General features: G+C 58.1%; 2 protein-coding genes across 4 annotated transcripts in view; one reads left to right on the top strand and one right to left on the bottom strand.

The window, feature by feature from the left end:
* ACO2 (aconitase 2, mitochondrial) overlaps nt 1–8,199 on the top strand; it is a 41,410-nt gene extending 33,211 nt beyond the window's left edge. The window contains exons 8-18 of one of the 2 annotated variants that reach the window (XM_005871362.1): nt 78–169; nt 695–800; nt 1,940–2,097; nt 2,297–2,370; nt 2,853–2,964; nt 4,702–4,824; nt 5,058–5,213; nt 6,031–6,222; nt 6,667–6,799; nt 7,257–7,378; nt 7,717–8,199. In XM_005871362.1, the coding sequence (XP_005871424.1) occupies nt 78–169; nt 695–800; nt 1,940–2,097; nt 2,297–2,370; nt 2,853–2,964; nt 4,702–4,824; nt 5,058–5,213; nt 6,031–6,222; nt 6,667–6,799; nt 7,257–7,378; nt 7,717–7,851 (1,403 nt within the window). In that variant the 3' untranslated portion in view covers nt 7,852–8,199. The remainder of the gene's footprint in view (nt 1–77; nt 170–694; nt 801–1,939; nt 2,098–2,296; nt 2,371–2,852; nt 2,965–4,701; nt 4,825–5,057; nt 5,214–6,030; nt 6,223–6,666; nt 6,800–7,256; nt 7,379–7,716) is intronic. The other variant, XM_014543834.1, reaches the window with a different exon arrangement.
* A 1,001-nt stretch (nt 8,200–9,200) lies between these two features.
* The window catches only part of POLR3H (polymerase (RNA) III (DNA directed) polypeptide H (22.9kD)), an 8,882-nt gene continuing 2,632 nt past the window's right edge, over nt 9,201–15,450 (bottom strand). For both annotated transcript variants that reach the window (XM_005871363.2, XM_005871364.2), the window contains exons 3-7: nt 14,256–14,352; nt 12,578–12,664; nt 11,997–12,060; nt 10,348–10,549; nt 9,201–9,504 (exon numbers count right to left, since the gene is read on the bottom strand). In XM_005871363.2, coding sequence (XP_005871425.1) covers nt 9,451–9,504; nt 10,348–10,549; nt 11,997–12,060; nt 12,578–12,664; nt 14,256–14,352 — 504 coding nt within the window. In that variant the 3' untranslated portion in view covers nt 9,201–9,450. The remainder of the gene's footprint in view (nt 9,505–10,347; nt 10,550–11,996; nt 12,061–12,577; nt 12,665–14,255; nt 14,353–15,450) is intronic.

Raw genomic sequence — 15,450 nt, 5'->3', positions numbered from 1 at the left:
TGGATGGATGAGGCCTCAAGGACTCATGACCAGTTTCTGTTTCACATACTTCAGCCTCCCTCCCTTGTTGATTTCAGAAATTGCCAAGCTAGCTGAGGAGTTCAAGGATCACCTGGTACCTGACCCTGGCTGCCAATATGACCAAGTGATTGAAATTAACCTTAATGAGGTGAGGAAGGGAACTGGATCCAAGGAGTTTCTGAGGGTGGGGAGTTCAGGCTGCACTTGGGGTGCCCTGGGGAAGTCAGGGAGGGCCCTGGCCTGCACACTAGCAGGGCTCCTGCGCCTCTGGCTCCCCAGTGCCCCTGCCAGCTGCTGCCTGAATCAGGCTCCAGTGCATTGGGAGGGGCTGCAGGAGGGCTGTATGGCCAAGGGGCACGCAGAGGGGGCTGTGGCTGATTCGGAAACTGGTTCAGTTTGCCACACCTTAGCTCTAGCAAAAGCCAAGAGTATGTCCTGGAGTTTGCTTTGTTGTCAGAGGTCAGGCCCGAGATTCCCAGGCTTAAGCAGTTTGGGGCCCTGAGACCTGCAGACCAGGCCAGAGGACAGGCAGGCCATGGGAGTAGTTGGCCTCCCAGGCTCTCTGTAGGGACTTGGTGAGAGGGGCCAGACAGCCTCTGAGGAAGACAGGCTGTCCACGCTCCAAAATGTGTTCTCTCCCTCTCTTTCTGCTTCTCATGCCGTTTTTCTTCAGCTGAAGCCACTCATCAATGGGCCCTTCACCCCTGACCTGGCTCACTCTGTGGCAGAAGTGGGCGCTGTGGCCGAGAAGGAAGGCTGGCCTGTGGACATCAGAGTAGGTGAGCTGCTGCCCCTCCGCCGGGAGCCGGCCTCAGGGCCAGTGGGTCTGCGGGGCTGTGGGCAGTCGCCTGTGCTCACTGGGTGCTTCCTAAATGTACCAGGCACTTTCTGAAATTGTTTGGGGGTTTTTTATGGCTTTTTAAAGAAATTACTTTTTCTTGGTGTAAAAGAAATATGCTCATTGTAAAACACCCCTCATCTCAGCCCCCAACGAGAAACCGGCTCTAGGAGCTCTTTGAGATGTGTGCTGTTTCTGTGCACACGCACATGTGCATGTGTGTGTCCTTCTGTACAAACATGTCACCATATTACCCAGGGTGCCTGGTTTTACTTTCTGTAAACGGACACACTGGCATGTCGTCATCACTAGCCCCTGCCGTTGTCACAGTAAGTGTGGCTGTGGAGAGCATGGGCCCGGAGCCCGGTGGCCTGTGTGAATCTGGGTGATCACAGGCAGGTCCCCTCACTCCCCACACCCTGGTTCTCTGTCTGTAAAATGGGGTGGTCATCGTACTTACTCGTCGAAGTTCTTGGGAGGAATGACAAGTCAACACATGAAAAGAGCTCTCTGCAGTGTGTGGCATGAAGTGCTGTATAATGTGGTCTACCTTACTAGTGGAAGCAAATAAAATATTTGGTGGTTTAGTAATTAGAAAAAAATAGCTGAATTGATAAGAGAGATTAGACTGTCTTGATACCTATAGATAGTATGTCATCCGGACTTTTGTAATAACTGTGATAACAGACTTTTTAAAAAGAACTCTTTCCCCCTGATTAGAAACCAATTTTTAAAAACCAGAGAATTCCAGAAAGTCTAAAGGAAGAGAATGAGCATCTCCTGTCACCCTCACCAGCAGTGGCCTGTTTCAGTGGAGCCCCCTGGTGTGCACACACCTGCAGAGGACATATCCTAAGAGCAGGGGCGGCTCAGTGGTCACTGACTTCCCTTAAATGGCTGGGTCATGACTAGCTGATTCATTCAGGACAGTTGGGTTGCTTCCAGCTGGTGTCTGTTAAGAACAGCCCCTGGCCAGCACAGTTGGTGAACACTTGACCAGGTCTGGGTAGTTGAAGTCAGTGGAGACCTCTGGTCACTGTCTCCTCCTGACTCCTGGCCCCACCACCCACAATGTACCAGGTCTGATCGGCAGCTGCACCAACTCCAGCTACGAGGACATGGGACGGTCAGCAGCTGTGGCCAAGCAGGCGCTGGCTCACGGACTCAAGTGCAAGTCCCAGTTCACCATCACACCGGGCTCTGAGCAGATCCGCGCCACCATTGAGCGGGACGGCTATGTGAGTGCCCACGTGCCCCTACCCCTGGCTCCCACCTCTGAGGAATGCGGCTTCAGGAGGGACAAGCCACAGTGTTGTCGGCGAGGGCTGTTCAGGTCCCTGCAGCTGCCCCAGGGTTCCAGACAGCTCTTCATCCCTCAAGCAGCTGAGCCACCTTTCCCTGCCCCTGATAACGCCCTTCCTCCTTTCTGCCCTGCAGGCACAGGTCCTGAGGGATGTGGGCGGCATTGTTCTGGCCAATGCCTGTGGCCCCTGCATTGGCCAGTGGGACAGGTGAGAGGCACGTCTTCGGTTGGATAGTCCCTTGTGTCCTGGGGTTTGGAGCCCCAGAGGTTGAGGGGAGATGTTATTGGGAAGGAGAAGAGACTCTAGCTTCAGGCAGGACTGGAAAGTTGGGCTGGAAGTAAAGAGGAAGAGCCCTGCAGTGGGACTGAGTGGCCACCCGACTGAAGCTGAGACTGTGGGAAGAAGCCAAGGAGGCCTCATCCTAATGGACACAGCAGGGGCCCCCACAGAGCCATTTGAAGGGGGAAGTCGTCCAGGTTGGCAGAGTCAGGCCTTGGTCTGGCTCTGCCTTTGTCTTTCCTCTGGTCTCTGGTGAACCTGTGAGCCCCAAGGTTCCCTCTTGCTCTGTCTGCCGGAGTCCCACAGTGGAGGCTCGTTTCAGGGTCTTCTATTACCCCTTCTCAAGAGGTAGGCAGAATGGGCCAGGTGACAAGGCCAGACACCCCTAACCCTGTCCTCTGACCTGGCAGAAAGGACATCAAGAAGGGGGAGAAGAACACCATCGTCACCTCCTACAACAGGAACTTCACAGGTCGCAATGACGCGAACCCTGAGACCCATGCCTTCGTCACGTCCCCAGAGGTGAGATGACCTAGCCAGGCCCTAGCCTGGGACTGCTCTGGGGACCCTGCCCCTAGCCAGTCAGGGAGGTAGAGGGACATGGGGCTTGTGGCAAGGGCATCTGACCCACGGGCCTGCTCCGGGAGGGTTGGCAGTGAAGGGCAAGAGGTTATGGGAGCAGAAACCAAGGTCACAGGCCTTGCCAGCACCAAGTATTGTGCTCCCTTGATGCCCCCACTTGGCCCCCTCACGTCCCAGGAGTCAGAGGTGCTTGTTTAGTACAGTTGTGATCACGAACAGGAGCTTCGGAATTAGCACCGGGACAAATGCCTCTACCCAGGGTTCGGCTTGGCTGGGCCACTTTTCTGTGCCCTGGGATCCTGTCAGGATTCATGAGCAGCACGGAAAGTAGGGGCACTGTCAGCCGGACAAGGCCTCCTTAGGATGAACATGGCTTGAGCCTCGTGCTCCAGGCACTTGGTGGGGGTTCAGCCTCTGCCGTTGTTGGCACACAGCCAGTCCTTTTTTCCTTTTTTTTTTTTTTAAATATATTTTTATTTCAGAGAGGAAGGGAGAGAGAGATAGAAACAACAACGATGAGAGAGAATCACTGATTGGCTGCCTCCTGCACGCCCCACACTGGGGATCGAGCCTGCAACTCCCAGGCATGTGTCCTGACCAGGAATTGAACAGTGACCTCCTGGTTCATAGGTCGATGCTCAACCACTGAGCCACGCTGGCTGGTTCGACTTTTTAAAATAAGTATTTGAGAAATACTTTGGGTTTTTTTTGCTAAAAATGAGTGACAAGATGGCCTTCCATGTCTCCAGTGTGCTGCCTACTTAGGGACATTTCTAAATACACACACACACACACACACACACACACACTCTAGAGGCCAGTGCACAAAATTTGTGCACTCGGGGGGACCCTCAGCCCAGCCTGCACCCTCTCGCAGTCCAGGAGCCCACGGGGAGCAGGCCTAAGCCAGCAGTCAGACATTCTTAGTGCTGCCTCGGAGGCGGAAGAGGCTCCCGCCACCTCCACTGCACTCACCAGCCATGAGCCCAGCTCCTGCATTGAGCGTCTGCCCCCTGGTGGTCCAGGGGGCAGCTCCTGCATTGAGCGTCTGCCCCCTGGTGGTCAGTGCGCATCATAGTGACGGGTCATTCCACCGTTCGGTCGATTTGCATGTTAGCCTTTTATTATATAGGGTTTTAAAAAATATATTTTTGTTGATTCCAGAGAGAAAGGGAGAGGGAGATAAAAACATCAATGATGAGAGTCATTGATTGGCTGCTTCCCACACGCCCCCTACTGGGAATGGAGCCCACAATCTGGGCATGTGCCCTTCACTGGAATCGAACCCTGGAGCCTTTAGTCCACAGGCCGACACTCTATCCACTGGGCCAAACTGGCTAGGGCTCCACTTCGGGACATTTTTATCACAGCAGGGCCTCTCCCTGTCCAGGGTGGCACACGTGGGAGAGGAGAGTATACCCAGCAGTGCTGGCCCTGCCCTGAGGGGGACACTGAGGTCCAGACCCCAGTGGGGAGTGGTCAAGGCCAGCCTGCCCTGGGTTCAAGTCCTCTGCAGACCCGATGGCTGGTGGTCCCAGAGCTATTCCTGCAGCTCTGGCCTCTGCAAAGACATGGAGATTTCCTGGGCTGTGCTCCGTTTTGATTTGGCTTTGGCTGGAGATGGGGGACCGGAGTGGCGTTCAGTGTTAACCAACAAACTGACCACCTCCATTTCAGATTGTCACAGCCCTGGCCATTGCTGGCACCCTCAAGTTCAACCCAGAGACTGACTTCCTGACGGGCAAGGATGGCAAGAAGTTCAAGCTGGAGGCCCCGAATGCAGACGAGCTTCCCCACACGGTGAGCGGGCACGGTACCCCGTGCTCTCAGCCCTGCAGGCCCCGGGCCACTGCCGGAGCAGTGTGGCCAACACACTTCCTTCCCAACATCTGGGCCCTGGGCAGGCGTGGTGGTACCGTTAGTGACAGTAAAGCAGCTATGTTCATTGGGAGGGAAGGGCTTCAGGCACAGGGAGCTTGCTTCCTGTGAGAGGGGACTGAGGATTCAACACCCATGTCCCTGTCCCCCCACAGAATTTTGACCCTGGGCAGGACACCTACCAGCACCCTCCCAAGGACGGCAGTGGGCAGCGGGTGGACGTGAGCCCCACCAGCCAGCGCCTGCAGCTCCTGGAGCCTTTTGAAAAATGGGACGGCAAAGACCTGGAGGACCTTCAAATCCTGATCAAGGTCAGCAACGTGGGGACGAGGAGAACAGCCCCAGCCTGCCAGGCACCCTTTCCTGACCGGCAGGATGGCCATGAAACCACATGTGCTCCCCTGGGCCTGGGGAGGAGAAGGGCAAGGTTAAGGTGAGGGCGGGAAGGGAGCAAGGGCATCTGCAGTCCAGTGTCCCCTTCACTGCCCCGTGCCAGGCAGAGCTGGATCTGGGCAGCCGCTGTCTGGGGCTCCCGCCATCTGGCTGCTGCTGGGAGGGCCACCTCCAGTGGGTGGGGCAGTGAATGCCCCACAGGGAGGGCAAGAAAGGCATGTGTGACCCAGCACAGCGGGTCTCCACCCCTCAGTGGAGCCGTCGATTGCTCTGTTCCCAAAACTGGGCACTGGTGGTGTGGCCTGTGTTCGGAACTGAGCAGATACCAGCCTTTGTGGTGTGGGCAGAGGCCTCGCACCAGGGTGGACACGCATTGATGCTGTTTACTAGGGAGTCTCCAGGCAGCGGCACAGGTAGCAGTGAGCCTGGGCTTCTTTCTCTTCCTGGGGCCTCGGCCTGAAGGCATGGCGAGCAGACCTGCCTGGCTGCCCTGACTCGCCTCTGCCCCCTTTGAGTGTCCGTTCCGGGAGATCTCACTCCCAAGGCCTTTGAGCGGTGGCTGACGGCCTTGCCTGAGCCCTTTTGCCCACAGGTGACAATGCCAGGGCTGCAACCACACATCTTGCACCTCTTCTCTGTCACTGGGTCTGCTGCCTGCCTCTAGAGGGCTTCTCCCCTAATCCACCAGTCCAGGGCCATGAACCAACCTCTGTCCTCTCTGCCCACCCACCCAAGGTCAAAGGGAAGTGTACCACTGACCACATCTCTGCTGCCGGCCCCTGGCTCAAGTTCCGTGGGCACCTGGACAACATCTCCAACAACTTGCTCATTGGTGCCATCAACATTGAAAATGGCAAGGCCAACTCTGTGCGCAATGCTGTCACCCAGGAGTTTGGTCCTGTCCCTGACACTGCCCGTTACTATAAGGTGGGTCAGTCAGTGGGAACAGGGGAGTGGGGTCCCTAGCACCTCCTGATGGCTGGGTGGGGCAGAGTGGGTGGTCCAGGGGAGGGGTGCTCTCCATCCAGGAGCCCACACCAGTAGCTCTGCAGTTGAACGATGTCCAGTGCCATGGAGGCAGCTCCATGTATGTCACCTCCACTGAACACCCACACCCACTGCTCTGGGCTCTGCTCCCACACTGTGGCCTCCACCCAGCCTGCCTCTGTGCTGAGAACCTTGGTGGGGTGCACCTCCCCTTGCCCACTATAGTCAGGGCCTGCCTCACCTCTGCCTTACTTGTCCTTGGGGAGCAGGTGAGGAGGGGCCTCTCCAGTCCCATGACCTGTGAACTTCAGGAAGCCCAGAGGCAGGGTGGGCAGGGGCCAGGTCCTCCTCTTCCTCATACCTCACTCCTCCCTTTCCTGACAGAAACATGGCATCCAGTGGGTGGTGATTGGAGACGAGAACTATGGCGAGGGCTCAAGCCGGGAGCATGCGGCGCTGGAGCCCCGCCACCTCGGGGGTCGGGCCATCATCACCAAGAGCTTCGCCAGGATCCACGGTGAGCTGGAGCCAGGCCCAGCGTCGTGTCTGGAGCCATGTGCCTGGTTTCTAGGCTGTGCCCATGGCTCCTGGTTTCCACACCCGCCAGCCTCTGCCCCTTCAGATTCATGTTGAGTCTGACACCCACAACTTCCAGACTTATGGACCTAAACAGTTGAAATCCAGGCCACATGGTCAACAGGGTTTCTGCTGGTGAATGTCCACCAGGAAGGCTTACAGAGACACAGCACCAGCACACACGGTAGGACCCTAGCGAGAGGCAGCGCATCGCTGGGAGTGCAGCCGACCTGGGCCTTGTAGTCACTGTCCCAGGTTTGTCCCCAGGTGGCAGGGCTAGGGTGTCTCCCAGAGCCCTGACTGCACTTAGGAAAAGCAGCTCTCTGGCTGGGGAGGTTCCTGCAGAGAAGGGGGCCAGGCCCTGCCCATGTGGACTGAACGTGCTTTCTGCCTTCCAGAAACCAACCTGAAGAAGCAGGGCCTGCTGCCCCTCACCTTCGCTGACCCAGCCGACTACAACAAGATTCACCCCGTGGACAAGCTGACCATCCAGGGCCTGAAGGACTTTGCCCCTGGCAAGGTCAGGGGGCCAGGCCGGCCATCCCATCTCTCCAAGGGCCCTCCTGAGGGGGGCCTGCAGGGGGCAGCCACCTTGCTTCCCTTCCTACACCTGGCCCCACCTGCACCTCTTCCCATGAGCCTTTGTTGCAGCTGGAAGGGCCCTTAAATTCTCCAGGCAACCCCCAGAGAGCAGGAGTTGTATTATTCAGGTCTTACCACTGCCTCAGCCCAGACTTGGCCTAGGACTTGGTTCACCTGTTGGCACCCAAGGCCCCAGGCGGTGCCCTGCCCCTCCAGCAGAACCCAGGGCCATGTGCCTAAGAGCCACTCCACCCACACCCGCCTCCTCTCTTGCAGCCCCTGACATGCATCATCAAGCACCCCAACGGCTCCCAGGAGACCATCCTCCTGAACCACACCTTCAACGAGGGCCAGATCGAGTGGTTCCGCGCAGGCAGTGGCCCCAACAGGATGAAGGAGCTGCAGCAGTAGGTCCCGCCCCACCTCAGACTCCGCTCGCGTCTCCGTGGAGTGCTGCATGTCACCAGAAGCAGATCTGACCCGACCCACTCGGGCTTCCTGCACGGAGAAGGCATGGCCGGGCCTCCTGCCCGCCTCCCTCAGCCCACGGACGGCCCATGGTTGGAGGGTTGTTAACCTGCCTTCCCGTTTTTCGTTTGGTTCAGATCTTGAGCACCTCCATGCAGCTGTATTTATTTTTGATGACAAGACTCCTATGTAAAGTTTTTCTCCTGTCTGATCATTTCACTGGTGGCTGAAGGATTTTAAAGAACCTTTTGATCTTGCAAGGAAAATAAGAACCCACATTCAGTGACTGTTCCTGTGTGAGTGGTGGTGTCTGTGCTGTTACCAACTCCAGGGTTTGGGGGGCTCTTTTCACCAAGGTTGGTGGAGGCCGTCAGTAATCAGCCACAGCTGGACCGGTCGCGGCAGTGAAGCAGACGGGAGCCAGCAGACCTCCCCCTTCTCCCTCCTTCCCAGGTGGGCCTCCCAGGGAAAGCCCTTCCCCTTCGATGCAGCTAAAACCAGGGCCCTGGAGGCACCTGCCAGACTCCGGTACCACTGCCTCCCCTTCCGCTGGGCCTTCAGTCCTCCAGACACAAGTGGACACAGGCCACCCTGTCCAAGGTCATGGCTTGTCCATGCGCACTCCTGGCCCTCGGCAGGAGGCAGTGGCAGGCACCTATTCCACAGCTGCTCCTCCCCCTGGAGCCACACCCACTGGCACTACCCACACCTCCGGTGCCATTTGTGGGCCAAAAGGGCAAGGGCAGGGGCCCTTCACCTAGATTTACTACAAAACCAGTGTCCTGGCCCCAGAAGTAGGTGAACGTGGCAGAGCCATTCTGAATAAACATGCCAGGATCTGGGGGGCCGCAGCAGACCCACAGGGTGTTCCTGTTGTGGCCATGGTCTGAGAGTGACAGCTGTCCCCAAGCTTCCTGCTATACGGATGGGAGGAAGGGCCATGACACAGCTGGTCACCAGTCCTCACCTTGAGCCAGCAAAGCCCATGGCCTCCACCTTCCACATTAGTGGGAAGGAAGGTGCTTGTCCCTTAATCCTCACTCTTCTCAGCAACTGATGGCTCCACAGCCCCGGGCAGCTACCCCGGGCCGGCCTCTCCCTCCCTGTGTGACCTTAGGGAGCCACCAAGCTCAACCGGCCCAACGCCTGGCCTGCGGCAGCCTGGATCTCAGCCCCCAATCCTGCCATGTGTGGGGGGCCGTCTCCACAAGTGATTTGAAGAGGGAGGACATGCTGTCCCAACTGTGGCAACTCGGTGACCTTAGGTCGTACAGCAGCCAGTGAGACAGGTGGCTCCTCAGCTGACGTTGCCATTGTTTATTCAATAAAGTCTCTGTCCCTGAGAGCGGGACTTCTGGGAAGAGGAGCAAGGCCAGGATGGCAGGGAGGCGACGAGCTGGCAGGGCACTCCTGGCCCCACCAGCAGCTCCTACCGCAGACTCTGCAGACTGCCCCTCGGCATCTGGGCTGCTGCTGTCTTCAGGCACCTTCGAGGCTGGGGTAGGGCCTGTGGACTGGGCTGGTCCACGTCCAGCACCAGGGCTAGCTGCTCGTCCACCAGGAGAGGAGGCCCAGGCCCGGCTCACTAATGGATCCCTGCGGGGGGAGAGAACAGGCACATTCCATCTACCTTCAGGGCTTGAGCCAACTCGGGAGGCAAAAGGAGCCCTTTGTTCAGGGTACCCAGCAGGCCCAGTGCTCCCAGCTGGCACATGGGCACACACAGCCAGACTCCCCTCCTGCCCCAACTTGTAAGGCCTGTAAGGACACTGCCCTGGCCCCAAGGCCTTGGGGTAAGATACCCTTCCTCGTCCCCAGGCCCGTCCAGAAGCACCGCAGGTGAGTGGTGAGCGTGCCCTCCCGAGCCACCTGCGGTCTCTTCCTGCCAGAAAGGCCTGGTGACCTTGAGCCCCAGCAGCCAAATACATGCAGGAGGATGCCCGAGGCCACCTGCGTTTCTGACAGACACAGCTGCCCCCAAAGTGGACAACCTGGGGCTGACATGACACCAGAAGGCCCTGAAACCCACTTTTTCACTGAGTTCATGAGGGTAAAAGGCAAAACGAACCCGTCAGCTCTGGCGGGTCACAGCTTCCCTGTCACCTCAGGCCCGTGCTGGGTCTGGTGTGGGAGCAGCCCTGAGGGTCACCCTTCCTGAAGCCCCACCCATACTCTTGAGACTGACTCCTCCCAAGTCCCCTCCTTGGTTCTTCCATTATCAGTGGCCTTGTCATCGGGCTCGGCTGTCCCTCGCACCGCATGGCCTGCAACTCCGCACAAGGGCTACGGCCCAGCCACAGAAACCCAGCTCCCAGGGAGACATGACTGCACTCCGACCTGCTGGGGGAGGGGCTCCAGGAGCGGGACCCAAGTCACCACGCAAAGAAGCGGCTCCCACACCACGGCCCCAGGGTTTCGGCAGCACATGCGACATCTCACCACAAGTGTGTACGGGGCCTCCTTCTTTGGCGGCTCCTCACTGGTAGAGGCCACCTGGGCGGAGCTGGGCCCGGTGGGGGACGTGTCCACAAAGCTCTCATCCACCACCCGGAAGCGGATCTCCTCGCCGGTGTCCATGTACAGGTCGTGTGCTCCTTCCTCCGTCTCATACTCCCACACCCACACCTGCTCTGCATCGTCGCTGGGCGGGGTGCAGGTCAAGGCAACAACCGGACCATGGGGAGTTCCTGAGGGTTGGGGGTTCCTCCCACAGAACCTCCCCCCTCCCCCGAAAATCCAATTCCAGGTTGAGTTCACTCTGGCTGGCAGGCCCAGGAGCAAGTGGTGAGGTGTGGGCCCGAGGAGAGGAGCAGGTTGGGAACTCAGGGGCCCCCACCAAGCACCCACAGGCTCTGCAGGTCATCAAAGCAAGAAGGAGGCTTGAGAGCAGAGTTGGAGTTCGCCTCTCAAGCGGGAATGGCCATGGCCAGCTGCTGCCTGGGGTCCCCCTGCCGGGTCCAACTCGGCCTGTGCATCCTCTGAGGCCAACTGCCAAGTGCAGAACAGCCCCACCACCCGCCAGCTGTGACCTGGGGTCAGGCCCCCCTCAGGGTCTCCATCTATAAAATGGGGGGTGCAGCAAGGCCCCCCTCACAGGCTGTGGTAAAGAGGTAAACACACTGGTCAGCCCTGTGTTAGCTAAACTGTCCTGTGTTCTGGGCACAGTGAGAGTCCACACCCCTTTCCATTCACACCCCTCCATCCGCACCTGGGACACTGACCAGGCAGTGCAAAGGGGTTGGTGGTGGGAGGTCAGGTGCCGGAGGGCCCACAGCTGGCGAGAGCACCAGCAGGATTGGGTCAGGTTTTCTGACAAATTCTGGAACCACACACAGACTTTAACCCTGGCCCTGCCAGGGCTCTGTCTGCTGAACCAGGGAGGGCAGCCAGCACTGACAAATTCTGGAACCACACACAGACTTTAACCCTGCCAGAGCTCTGTCTGCTGAACCAGGGAGGGCAGCCAGCGTTTCTCCCAAAGGAGCCCACACCGGAGCCACACTGCCCTCTAGTGGCAGCTAGTGGTCCTGCCTCTCCTGTGCCAGGTCCTGCACTGGGCATCATGGGTACAGTCATGACAGGATGGGGTCCCTCCCAGTGAGCAGTGGGGTCCCTTCAGTGAGGATGCACAGAAACAGACACCTGCAGTGCAGCAGGCGAGGGCTGGGACAGGGACAACAGGGGAGACCAGCAGAGGGCAACCACCCAGCCAGGACCCTCGGTCAAGCCCTCACGTGCAGGCTGATGCTGCCACTTACAGACCAGAGGAGGGGAGAGGAGCCAGTCAGGGCAAAGCTCTCAAGGGAAATCATCTTTGAGATGATTCCTGCAGGGACAACCTAAGCCAAGTGCACCGGAAGTGGCAGTATCCCTGCCTACAACCTACACAGCCAGGCCGGGCAGCCCAGACAGAGGCACAGGCATGGGGCACCATGGTCAGTGCGGAAGCACAGGCAGGTCGGTGCTTCCAGAACACAAGCACAGCCGGCGGGTGGGCAGAGGCCGGCAGCTGCAGATCCCAAGACCCAGCCACACCCTGGAGTGAGGACCGTCTTTCAGAGGCTCGAGCTTTAACGCTGGGAGGATACAACTTGGCTGGCTGCTGCAGTGACTCGGGGGGGATGAGGATGTCCTCGAAGAACCCTAGAGAGACTGGAAGTGACAGCAAGGGACAGGGGCTTACCATGGACAGAACAACACTGAGGCGTCTGCAAACTCGAGAGGCAAGCCCCTTACTGAGTGCTGCCTATGGGGCAGATGTCATCATGGAAATCTGCCCCCCCCCCACCTCGGAGTCCCACGTGGGCCTCTGCCTATACCATCACACACCCTGAGCAGCCACCAAAACCTGAGGTGGACACCACACACGACATGGACCAGTGGGTGCTGACCACCCTGAATCACCCCCGCCCGCTCCAGGACCCCCTGAGGTCCGGCCTCATGGTGAAGCTCACAGCGCTGAAGTCCTCGCCGCTACATGAACGCAAGAGGGGGCTGAATATTCTTGCTCACCCCAGGAAGATTCTGCTTCTATATCTGACCCTCCCCTGACCATGGGGCCCAGCACAGAAGCTAAAGGGAGGCCATCTGGCCTGGCCACTGCCCCAGCCACTGTCCCCCCCCTTCCCATGCTCCCAGGTGTCGTCTGAGGAGTCAGGGCCGCCATTACCGTGCACTCCCTCGGGGCTGCAGCCTTTGATCTTTCCAATCAGAATCTCGTCCAGGAACGGATGGAACACCACATAGCGGAAATGAACTGGAAAGAAGAGAGCATGTCAGTGACGAGTAGGCACGTGAGGAATGGCTGCTTCAACCAGGGCGGCCCCCATTCGCCAGCAACTGACTCGGAGGCCCGTAGCTGCTCCAGGAGCCTGCCCAGCAGTCCACCCAGGAGTCCCCCTGTGGGCCCAGGCCCCGCAGCTGAGTCAGAGGGACCCTCACGCCGTCCCGTGCGAGGTCCCCTGCTTGGGCCTCATAAGAGGCCAGCAGCAGTGGCCCCGGACCTGAGAGCTGGATCCCAAACCCATCAGATGAGTCACACCTGAGTCCCTCTAGTGGCAGCCGATTCAGGGCCAATGACAACAAAGTCAATTCCAACCTTCCTCCAGGCTCTCCTTTAAGTTCTAAAAGGGCAGAAGCACCTGGCAAAGGCTCCCCCTGACTGGTGAAGTGTGCCCCAGGCACAGCTCTGACCTGAAATGCTACAAGTGCCCTGAGATTAAGGAAGGGGGACAGAGCTGATAACCTAGCATGCATGCTCCTGTGGGTCCTCGTGCCCTGTCCTAGGAGGCCCCCATTCGCCGGACTGCAAGCCAGGGCCTGGCAGAAGCCATCACCTTGCCACTCCTGCCCCCGCTTAAAGCACTGAAGGGGGCGTGGGGTGGGGGGAGCATCCACACTGGCCTGAATACCCAGGGCTAAAATGTAAGTATGAGGCTGCCCCCTGCTGGCCATTGAGTGATTATCTCAATCTCACCGTGTCAGCTGTCATACTATTGCCCAGAGAGGCTGGGTAACACAGCTATTCTGCCTTGTTCTGCCATGGGGAGACTCCACGTCTTTCTGGACCACCAGACAGGGCCATGTGGTTGAATCTGCCTTCCTCAGACAGGTTTAATCCTGAACACAGGCTTCTGCCACCAGCACCCTCAGCTGCCAAGGGACAGCAAGGCCCACGTGCCCTCAGCTCTCTGCCAGGCTGCCTCCTTGAGGCTCCATGGGGCAGGAAGGCTTGGGGGAAGGAGAGGGGGCAGCAGGCAACCCCTCCCTGTGTGGGAGGAGGCACACGGACATCTAAGCCATCATGAAGATTTATGGTCCTCATCTGACCTCACAGAGAGCAAATGAGGGCAGCCAAGGGTCACTTACCCTCGGGATGGAAAAACCCCGTCCCCCACATGACACAACATCAGTTCAGCTCACTAAATCCCCAGGGAGCCTCTACCAAGCCAGTGCCAGGCCGGCTTGGGCACTGGACCGGGGGGGGGGGGGGGGCAGGACAATACGAGCCTGTGCCCAGGGAGCCCCATCTGGAGCAACCACATCCAAAAGCACATGGTGAACCACCCGAGGCAACAGATGCCTGGGAACACTGTGGCCTACTGTGCGATGGATGGTATCCGCCTCAAAGGCTTAAGTGCTGACACGTGCTCCAACATGGATGGCCCTCGAGGCCTTGAGAATTTCTTACAGATGCGGAAACTGAGGCCCAGAGAGAAGAGTCTGCCCACCAGTCAATTCCTGGCAGTCAGGACTAGGCCCCAGGTCTCCCAACCCCAGACCAGGACTCCCACCCCCGAAAGCCGAGCCTCAGGAGAGCCAATGCCCCAGGAGAAGAGGGTACCCACCTTTGGTGTGCGACGCACCATCCCCGGGAAACACGTAGGCATCCTCCAGCTTGGTGATGTCGAACAGACAGATGCAGAGTCCCACGTTGTACACGACCTATGTGCACCAAGGTACACACACACACACACACACTCACACACACACTCAATGACCCGAGGCCCAGCTCCAGGCCGTGTCTTTTGAGGCCCACCACCTCAAGGCAGGTATAATCACCCCGTTTTACAGCTGGAGACGAGTTGGGGTCCTGCCTACAGTAAGCACAGATACGGAACCTCGAAGGAGGGGGAGCTCTGGGAAGAACAGGCCTTTGGTGACAAGGCAGATCCAGGTTACAACGCCAGCTCCACCCTGTGGGACCTCCAAGGTCATCTCTGAGCCTTGGTTCCCCGTCTGCGAAAATGGACAAACCAGGTTGCAGGCTTGTGAAATAGAGAGAATGGATGGGAAACCCCTACCCAGTACCTGGCTCACATGCTAGAAACAATAACACTCCATCAAGGATCATTATTATCACCAGTAGGGATAGTGGTAGGGGAACCCCTGGTTAAACCTACACTTTCCAAGGTCCCCACGTCCGTGCTAGAGCTCACGGCTCAGTGAACATCAGAACCACAACTCATCTCCGTTCTGCTCACAACGTCTCAGATACACAGACAAGGCCACAGGGACTGAGGCTGGCAGAGTGACACGCGGCCAAGGTCCCAAGACTGGGCAGAGAACATCCCATGCCCATCCCCACCCCACGGTGCTCCGAACAACTGGCCGCTTGCTTGGTGTCTGCTAATCTGCCACCAGCATCATCACCTCCCAATGAGAGGACGGTTCAAGGATTAGCAAGAAGCTCAGAGAACTCAGAGTCCTGGCCAGACCTCACCGTGGTGAGGCAAAGTCCAGCACAAGCTCTACGCCCTCAGCTAGACCATGAACCTCTCTGTTTGGCCTCCTCTCAAATGACTCAATGATTCAAATATAGAGCCTTAGCCAGTTTGGCTCAGTGATAGTGGTGGCCTGAGGACTGAAGGGTCCCGGGTTCAATTCCGGTCAAGGGCACATGTCTGGGTGCGGGCTCGATCCCCAGTAGGGGGGCATGCAGGAGGCAGCTGATCAATGATTCTCTCTCAACATGATGTTTCTATCTCACTCTCCCTTCCTCTCTGAAATCAATAAAAATATATTTAAATATATATATACATA

This window comes from Myotis brandtii, unplaced genomic scaffold, assembly GCF_000412655.1.
Source record: "Myotis brandtii unplaced genomic scaffold, ASM41265v1 scaffold339, whole genome shotgun sequence".
NCBI lineage: Eukaryota > Metazoa > Chordata > Mammalia > Chiroptera > Vespertilionidae > Myotis > Myotis brandtii.
The sequence above is the reverse complement of the archived record's forward strand: the minus strand, read 5'-3'. Positions and strand labels throughout refer to the sequence as shown.